At 41.5% G+C, this 9,681-nt stretch overlaps 1 protein-coding gene across 1 annotated transcript; it reads left to right on the forward strand.

Annotated features, from left to right (window-relative positions):
* The first annotated feature begins 46 nt into the window (after positions 1 to 46).
* On the forward strand, positions 47 to 8,387 carry PMM2 (phosphomannomutase 2). Its single transcript, XM_026859049.1, has 7 exons — positions 47 to 344; positions 1,298 to 1,374; positions 2,313 to 2,404; positions 3,144 to 3,243; positions 4,242 to 4,317; positions 5,459 to 5,574; positions 7,437 to 8,387. Exons 1-7 carry the CDS (start codon positions 248 to 250, stop codon positions 7,539 to 7,541), a joined length of 663 nt encoding a protein of 220 aa, XP_026714850.1. The 5' UTR covers positions 47 to 247; the 3' UTR covers positions 7,542 to 8,387.
* Positions 8,388 to 9,681: the final 1,294 nt, after the last annotated feature.

The raw sequence follows: 9,681 nt of genomic DNA on the forward strand, positions 1-9,681 counted from the left end.
GCCCTGGGGATGCCGGTGCGGGCGGGCGGGGGCTGCCAGCCCGCAGGGAGCGTACCGCGGATTCCGCAGCCGTTTCCGCGATGCTCGATGTGCAAACTTGGCCCCAAAAAATTCCTCCTTTCTCCTAAAGACCTGCACAGTACCGCTGGTCGTTAATAGTGGCTGCGAAATAGAGCGGCTGGTCTCCTGATTAGAATGTTGACAAGGCTAATTATTTTATTTTGGAATCCAGAAAATCACGGCAGAGATGGCCGCGTTTCTGCAGAAGTTGCGTCAGAAGGTGAAAGTTGGAGTCGTGGGTGGTTCCGATTTTGAGAAGATTAAGGAGCAGCTTGGCGATGACGGTAAGGACAGCAGCTGATGCAATCCCCTGCACTGAATTGCTTACCAGGAAGTCGTGAAGGTTAAACATAGGCTAAGCCCTCTTTGTTCTCCTCCTTCCTTGCTTTTAACTTTTTCCTTGGTTTTGTCGTTGCGCTCAATCTATGAAAAGCTTTTTACAAGCGTTTAGAAACTGCAGCCTGTGTCTGCGTTTTGCAGATATCTCAGTGTCTTATTAACGTTATTAAAGTGAAATCCTGGCTTTGTGAAGGAAGGCGTTTTAACGTTGTCTTTTTAAAATGGAATTCTGTACATACCATAGGTGTGCAGCTTGCTCAGCTGTCAAGCGCATCCCTGAAGGATCTGATTTTATTAACTGGGGTTACAATGCAGAGATGGACTCTTGCTTTAGTCCTCTGAGAGGCGTTTCCTTTTCTGTATAAAAGACTGCCTTTACTGGTCGTTATTTATTTGGTGCCATTGATGGCCTTCTGTTATGCCCAAACAACTCACAGTTTGCTTGGCTTACAGGTGCTCTCCAGTAAGCCATATCGTCTTGCATTGTACTAAGATTCTCACAACTCTCATACATCTACTGTAGATTAGGAACATCGAGAAAACCAACCTACAGTGGTGGTATTTGATTTGCGCTCTAACCAGGCTCCGTGCCAGGTTTTTGTCTATTTGAGGTGTCCAGTCACTTCCTTACATTTAATGTAGAGATGTACTTGCAGGAGAGGAGGAGCCTTTGAGCAAAAAGACAGATAACTTAATGGAAAGACTTCATGTGGTTTGAGGTGTGTGTTAATCTTGGAGAGAAAGGAGAGTGGCTTTGATCTTGTGCTCAGTGTTATGCTGCTGAATCTTTCATGCTTTATTTTAATTTTTATTTTAATTTTAATGTTTGTTGTCTCTTAACCTAATTCTGCATTAAACATACAGAAGTACAAGTTACTGTCTTTTTGTTTGGTTGCAGTGGTTGAAAAATTTGACTACGTTTTTCCTGAAAACGGTCTTGTAGCTTACAAAGATGGGAAATTCTTGAGCAAGCAGGTAAGTGTGAAAATTCCAGTAATGTGAAAGAGAAGTTTTCTAAACAAGATTTTGCTTTGTCACTACACTGCAGTCCTCTATGATCACCCTTCAAACTAAGGGCAAAACTGCTGCTGTTTTCATGGGTTACTCCAGTAGCAGATCATTCATTAGGTGATGGTTCATGTAATGACAACCTGCACCTTGGCCTTTATTCTTTGGGGTATTCTCCAAATCAAAAGCTATTGGAGTGTCTGATCAAAAAAAAGAAGAGTGAAAATCCTGGAACGGCCTTTCCCTCAGCTTAGCCCTAGGAAATGTGGCCAAGCCCTCTGCTCCTGGAGGCTCTGTGGAATAAGGCATTTCATAGCTGGTGTCTCTTGGGCCTTAGGGTTCTTGTAGATCTCTTGCAGCTTCTTTTTAGTATTAATTCAGAGTGCACACTGTGATGTGTTGTATAAGCTAGAAGGTAAATACTCTAAATTAATATACTTCTGATTCTGGATACCCTAATCATCTTCATTGGTTCAACATAAGTAATGGAGATGATTAAGAATACAAAAGAACCTGGCTGAAATTGCTGACTTGAGCAGTGGTTTCCAATTTACTGCGGTAATGGTCTCCATTTCTTCACACTTGGCTACAGTAGACATTAACTGCAATTTTTTGTCTAGGTCTGCTGTCTTTGGGCCATGCTGTTTTCTTCTAAAGCGAGTACTAGTAGGGAGCTTATTAAATGAGAGTTTGGAGTTACGGTTTAAAAAAACCAAAGTAAACAAAATTAAAAATGAGAACCCTTAGTTAGTACCATGTGTGCATCAACTGCGAGTTCCTTCCTGAAGGCACGTTCCTTTGTGGTACTGACCATGCCTGATTATCCGCTGTCGGTGTTTTCCATGTGACTTGTTTTTAGAATCTCAAGTTCTGGACCTTTGGTTAACTGCTGTTTGTTTTGTTAGAACATTCAGGGCTACCTGGGCGAGGACGTACTTCAAGATGTAATCAACTACTGCCTGAGTTACATTGCGAAGATTAAACTGCCCAAGAAGAGGTCAGTGCATACACACATCTTGGTGTCACCGTATCCTCGGTGTTGTAGTGTTGAGCATCGGTATGTAAAGCAGGCTGCTCAGCAGAAACCCAGTAATTTGTTTTAGGAACACTGTATATGTGGAACAGCTCGGTTTAGGCACACAAAGACAAGCTCCCAGCTGAAGCACAGGATTTAAAATACTGATTCAGCATTTTTACTTAAGAGGGAAGGAAGTTCAGTTTTGAAGTCGGAGTATTTCCTTGGCGTGTTTGGAATTCAGCAGCATAACGTTTCCAGAGATGAGGAGCGTGCAGTCAGGTCAGCCCTGTGAGACACGAGAGGGTGCAGCTGCTCAAAGCATTAGTGCAGTTAACAGGGAGGGAGGCTCTGCCAGCCTGCCCAGAAACACCCCCAAGGACGCTCTCCATTTCGCTGCTTCACCCCAGAGCTGACAGGCTGGCTTCTCGGGGCTGAGAATCGGGTTGACAGGGTGCACTAGTCACACTTTTAAAACCAAATCATACTTCTAAAAGGCAGTAAGGATGATGTTGAGGTTGCCAGATTCAAATAAAAGTCCAAAAGACTCCTTGATACCAGAGGTCCCTACCTCTGTTTGGGGGTTTTTGCATACAGTGAGAGGCTGAAGGAGACAGCTGATGCCCATTGTCTTCAGAATTAAATGAAAGTTCATTTTGATAGTCAGTATTTTGAGCAGTTTTTCATTGTTTTCTGTTTCATTAATCGAGTCTTTTTTCAGGGGCACTTTTATTGAGTTCCGAAACGGGATGTTAAATGTGTCCCCCATTGGAAGAAGCTGCAGCCAGGAAGAACGAGTTGAGTTCTATGAACTTGATAAAGTGAGTTACAACTCTTGAAAACTATCCAACTCTTCTGGAAGAGGCAGTTATGGCCAGGTTATGGATTTTAAAAAGCTTCTATACATTATACATTTTTTTTCATTTTAATCACTTCCATGTGGTTTAAATAACTTCTTCCTTCAGACTTCAGGAAATATATAATAGGGGGTTTTTTTGTTGCAATAGTTAATGATGATTACTTGCAGAAGGGGTGGGGTTGGCTTATGTTTCTTTTAACCCTATATCCAGAGTACTGACCATCCTAAACATCTGTACACGGGGTTCCTGAAAAACCCTGTCGTAGATAAAACTGTACTTGGGTGCCTTTCAGTATACCAGCCTCTATCCATTCGAATCAACAAAAAAATATTCTTGTCAACTCTTTTAAAGCCTTTTAAAGCTGAATTTTAAAACTGAGGTCAAACTATTCACCATTTATTTTCATTTGTACACAGCTGAATGTGCAAGACTGTCAGAATCTGAGCCATGGTATCAGAGTTCTGTTCCCTGCTCCACCATAACAAATGTTTCTGACCTGATACAAAAACTGAAATCTCAGTTCCTCAAAATCAGCCTTTTTCTGTGACTTGGTTAATGGATGCTGAAAGATATCTAGGTCCAAGGTATTCTGAAAACACCCTTTCTGGAGTATATGGCATCAGAAGATGAGTATCAGTTTTGAGATTCTTCTGTGCCTCAGTCTCCCCATTTGTCAAACTGAATTTTACCAGGAGGTGAAACATACTTCCTCGGTATTCTAAGATTTTCAGATAGAAAAGCAGATATCACAGCATGTATGTGAAGTCATGCTTTTGTTTTTACAAGTTGGTAACACATTAAAGTGGAAATATTTTCAGCATGCTTTCAGTAATAATAAAATATATCTATGTCACCCTAGTCCTGGTACTTAGATATTTTTTTAGGTTATCTTTTTATTGATGAATTGACACAGCATGTAACTGGTGTTTTCTTTTGTTGTTGTTGTTTTTTTTTAACAGAAGGAACATATAAGAGAGAAATTTGTAGCTGATTTACGAAGAGAATTTGCAGGAAAAGGCCTCACATTTTCTATAGGTATCACGTTAAAAGAATTTAATTTTAAACATCATTTAATGTAAATTTTACTTAAGTCATATCCTCTTACGGCTATGACATGTCCTATCTCATTTGTGTGACAGTTATCTCTGGGGGTGGTTGCAGACATTGCATGTAGGACTAAGCCTCTTCTTCCCTCTTAGGCTTTCATTTGGTACATTTTAATTGAAATCCATCAACAAAGAGAACTTCATTGCTTGTCATCAGTTCAATTGTCCTTTAATGTCAGTTGTGTGACTGATTCTGCTCATTTTGAAAGATATTACGTGCTTCTGATTAGTCAAGAGTTGTTCCTGCGAATCAATTTTGATCAGAAATACTACATCAGTTCTGTTCCCTTGGTTCTTCAGCTCTCTAGCTGCATTGTGTGGGAGGAAGGAAAGAAAATCCAAAAGCAAGTGCAAGCTTAAAGAGAAAAGGGATAATAAGGGCGAATTAATTTTCCATGATTTTTTTTTTCCCCTCTCCCTCAATATATTACCACATTCTTGCCTTTTATTATTTTTCAGAATTATGAACAAGTGTGGTTGCCATTAGTGCTGTGGTATTGAGGCACTAAGCAGGAATGAACTGCACTATTGCTCTCCTAAAGCACCTTGTAAATACCTTTTTGACACCCGCTTCAACTGGGAATCACGCTTTCATGTGTCAGTGAAGCCCAAGGATCAGAACTGGAACAGGACAGCTCCTGTTAGGCTGGTTTCCTCCTTTTTCTGTCCTGAAAACTTCAGAAAGTCTTTGCATAAGACTTTGTGGCTGTACATACACTTGATGCCTGTATTCATTCATGTAGTTTCTTTCTACAAGTAAAAAGATTAAGTGTAATTTTTAAAAATAGGTTCTGTTTGAGAGCAGTGAGTGTTTGGGAGCATGCTAAGACCTTCGCATTTCTTTAATAGGGAAATAATAATCTGTAAATCACAACTGTAATAACTGATACCCTATAAAACATTTTCTGTACTTGTAAGGCTTAACTCCAGGGTCTTGTAACGTTTCTGTGACTCCTGCAAAGCTCCCTCTACCAAAAAATCTTACCCAGTTTAGGTTTTCTCACTTACTCTCCCCTCAGAAATGTGTTCTTATACTAAAACAAAGTTTGCTTGGCTCACGTCTGTCCTAGGAGGCCAGATAAGCTTCGATGTGTTCCCAGATGGCTGGGATAAGAGGTACTGCCTAGGAGTCATTGCCAACGATGGATACAAGACTATTTATTTCTTTGGAGATAAGACTATGCCAGTGAGTACATTTTGTATATACGTTTCAGAGTGTTTTAAACCACAAGCACTCTAGGTTCTAACCAGTCACCTTCTGCCTGATGAGAATTGAAGTCAGGCTATAGCTACGTGTCTGTGTTTAAGTGTCTGTGTGTTACTGGTCAGCTGGGACGTACCTGTGAGCACAGATTTTTATTCTGCTGCCTGAAGTGAACACAGTGTTCCTGACAGACTTGATAGAGTATGTTTTTAAACTGAACTTCTGTAATTACATTAAAAACCTAGGTGACATAACTACGTAAAACTGATTATCCTGTTTGGTTACTGTAGATTGATGCTTCTTGGTGGCTGGTGTTTATTAAACCTATTTGTTTTCCATTAGATTTAATACTGTTCCTTCGCTAACCACTCTGTCTCCACGTTGAGGAGCTGGAATTATACATAATCCCCGTCCCTTGTCACAGCTAAACAGCTCTGCAGGGTGGGTGATTCAGAGGCTTTTGAACACACTGAGCAGAGACCTGACCAGAGCTAGTGAGGGCAACAGCAAGCACATGGACATGAGGGAAATCAAAGGTGTCTGAACATGGCCAAGGGATGGTGTCAGGCTAAGTTTTACATGAATAGGCTTAGTTTTATAAGAACTTACAGTTTTATAACTGTAAGTTACAAGAAACTATAGCTTAGTAAATTTTAAAAGGCCAAGTTTTATAAGAAAAAGACAGGCTTTAAATTAATTTTTTTTTTCCCCTTGACAACAGCTGCAGAAGTAATCACCTGTTGTAATCACCAGGCCCTCTGGCATAGAGTTTATGGACAGTTAATTTTAAACCCTGTAATTAGCAGTGTGGCATTTTCAGGGTTTTGAAGTAGCAGGAGTTGCTGCTGACTCACTGGAAGGCAGCGTGGCAAGCAACCTACAAAAAGTAGGTAACTGGCTCCTGTATGCACAAAGCTGTGGCTTTTGGGGATCTCTGCTCCTGTGCCTTTGTTCCCTGAGCCAGCTGTGAAGGGATCTTTCATTGCCCTCCTGTGATCAGAAACCAGTTACAATTGTCACATCAGACCAGTAGCTAGCAAGGCCAAAACACTACTGCAGTAGTGAAGGAGCAACAGTCTTAATGATTTAACTAAAAGGAAAGAAAACCAAGTTGGAAGGAAGAGGATGATGCAAGTGAGTTACAAATACCACGTGCTGGTGTAGTGCTCTGTGACAAGCTTTACTCCCTAATATTAACAAGTAAATAATTTCTAGAATTCAGTACTGGGTTGCTATACAAAACTAGGAATGTGGCTAAACTTACAGAGAGCTCTGTTCCTTCTGTACCACTGCTAACGTGGGGGTCAGGGAGGTCTCATGCACATGGTTGTGGTGTTGAGCAGAAGGTTCAGCACAGGTGTGCTAGAATATAAACAAAACATTATGCAAAAATCTCAAAATGGTGGTTCCTGGATTTTTTTAGCTTTTTGGAAGACATCTGAGACATGACTGTGTTACCACAGACTGGTTTGGGTTGGAAGGACCTTACAGACCATCCAGTTCCAGCCCCCTGCCATGGGCAGGGCCACCTTCCACCAGCCCAGGTTGCCCAAAGCCCCGTCCAACCTGGCCAGGAACCCTTCCAGGGAGGGGGCAGCCACAGCTGCTCTGGGCAGCCTGTGCCAGGGCCTCACCCCCCTCACAGGGAAGAATTTCTTCCTTACATATCATCTAAATCTGCTCTCCTTCAGTTTATTAGCCCTCATCCTAACACTACATGCCCTTGTGAAAAAATCCCTTCTTTCTGTAATTTCCTTTGTGTGTCCCTCTTCCACTCCAAGACTGTGACTATACATTAAGTTAAAATAAAATTCTCTTCTGGTTTTTTCCTTTTCTGTTTCCAGGGAGGGAACGACTATGAAATTTTCACAGACTCCAGAACAGAAGGCCACAGCGTCACATCCCCACAGGATACAAGAAGAATCTGTGAAGAGCTATTTTTTAAATAAAAGACTTTTAGAATTCACACTTACAAACGGTTAAGACAGCTTTATAACTCAAAACGTCTTCGTTCTGTATTGCTTTTTGTAATTGCTCATGAACAGCAAGTGCTTTGCAGGTCAGTCTTCACTGAAAGGTTTTAATTGAAGAGAACCTTGCTGACCATGGAATACAGCAGAACTCACTGAGCACTGTCCTTCACTGTTTCTATTCACGCAAGTACTTTTGTTTTCTTTGTGGTTATGTTTTTTGGATTAGTTTTTAAGTCATCAGTAACTATTCCTTAGCTAATTAATTACATGACTTACGGTCTCAAAATTAGCCTGCAAGGCTCTATCCCTAGTTTTTATTTTGAAGCTGCTATTCAAAAGATGTTTTAAGAACTGTTTTTTCAAAATAGTACCTTGTGCTATGAAGACATCGGTTAATTATAAGACAGTTGGGATTTTCTTGTTTAAAACTGGAAGATGAGTAAAAGAGGCAGGTTTTATTTCCTTCTGGGTGTGGGAAGATGGATCTGAGCCACAAGTCCCTGACCTCACCCCTGTTGCAGTGTATGCTCAGAGTCTCCCACCACGGGCGAGGCTGGACCAGCTGGTGCCAAAGTTACCTCCTCGGTAGAGATGAGGTGCCAGTACACAGTACAGTTCATAGTGCCTGCACTTTTTGCAGACTTTTTAATTCTAAAAAATAAATTTATAAAAATTAAAATAACTTGAGCACAGTAGCAAAATGTATTTGTCACTAATTACATTTCTGATTTTCCTGGTAAGACATGAAGGGTAGATGAGATTCTAAGTACTAAGAAAAATGACCTAAACTATGTTTCTATTAAAATTCAAGTTGAAGCATGACAATCAGTGTAACTTAATATTACTTTTCTCATCTGGCATTAGGAAAGAAATCTTGTGTATGAACAGTTTAATACAGTAAACTAATCTCACTACAATTTGTCATTTTGGCAAATAAAATCATGAAGCAGACCTGTTTGTGCTGCCTGTCTGTACAAGGAAATGACTGACTCGAATCTTTCCAAGTTTATGTGGAACTTACACAGTAAAAAGGGGAGAATCCCTTTTTGTGTACAAACTGAAATCCCCAGAAGGGCTGCTGAAGGAGGGGGAGCTGTGATGCATCAGAACTCTGGGTTTGCAGCAGTCCTGCCGTGCCTGCCTCCTCAGGGGAAGGGGCCAAGGGGAGCGGGGGTGCCAGGCTCTCGGGGCTGGGGCTCTGGCTGTTGGCCCCGGAGGTACCCAGCGGTTGGTTCCTGTCCTGCATGGCTGTTGCCTGTTATCAGCAGAAAGCTCCCTGTGCAGAACACGCTGTGCCAGACCCAACCCAGATTGTTTTCAGCCTCAAACACAATCCCCTGCGTGCACATACCTGCAGCCACTGCTGGTCAGCACTGTGCAGCCGCTGCCAAGAGCTAAGGGTTATCTCCTGCATCTCATGCCAGCAGAGGAAAAGCAAACTGAGTCTCTGAGGTGAGAAAAGAGAGACAACAAAGCAAAACAACCCACAGTGCCTAGTCCTTGGCTCCCCTCTTACCATCTCTAGCAGAGTTTAAATCAGGGGCAGGCACAGGCCTTCCTCCAGCTAAAGCTCTGCTGCAGGTTTTGACCAGGCTGATCTCTCCGGGGAGCCCTTTCTGAAACTTCCCCAGAGTTTCAGCTGAAATGACCAGGCTGTGCTACACCTCCCTGTCCCCCCCTGCTACATGCTAATACAAATAATAGCCAATATTAAATATATATAATATATAGAAATATTATATAATTAAACTAAATGTACAGAAGAAGCAGTATATATTACACACTAACCTATTAAGCAGCTAGAAAACTTGCTGAATTACTCCATAGTAGGTGTGGAAATGCCAGTCAGTTGATACTACCATGGTTTTTAAAACACTCAGTATCATCACACACGTGTGCATATGCAGGAACCCGCATTCTCCTGTCTTCAGTGCTAATCATCTTCAATGCCAACCGTGCAGAGAGCAGACTGAAGACGTGTGTTAAAGCATTATAATGGTCGCATTTATTTTAAAGGAAGCGGTGTGTGATATTTCAACAAGCTGGATAGTGTTAAATCCACCACTACTAAGTCTTACGGTTAATAAAAAACAAACAAAACCCCACTACAGGCTGG

The sequence above is a fragment of the Athene cunicularia genome, assembly GCF_003259725.1.
Source record: "Athene cunicularia isolate RWA chromosome 14 unlocalized genomic scaffold, athCun1 chr14_part1, whole genome shotgun sequence".
Taxonomy (NCBI): Eukaryota; Metazoa; Chordata; class Aves; order Strigiformes; family Strigidae; genus Athene; species Athene cunicularia.

Excerpts from the sequence above, each read along its gene's own strand:
- PMM2 (XM_026859049.1), top strand. The coding sequence starts at position 248 with ATGGCCGCGTTTCTGCAGAAGTTGCGTCAGAAGGTGAAAGTTGGAGTC. Across the intron at positions 4,318-5,458 it reads AGGCCTCACATTTTCTATAG|GAGGCCAGATAAGCTTCGAT; the intron begins GTATCACGTTAA and ends CGTCTGTCCTAG. Across the intron at positions 5,575-7,436 it reads TTGGAGATAAGACTATGCCA|GGAGGGAACGACTATGAAAT; the intron begins GTGAGTACATTT and ends TTCTGTTTCCAG.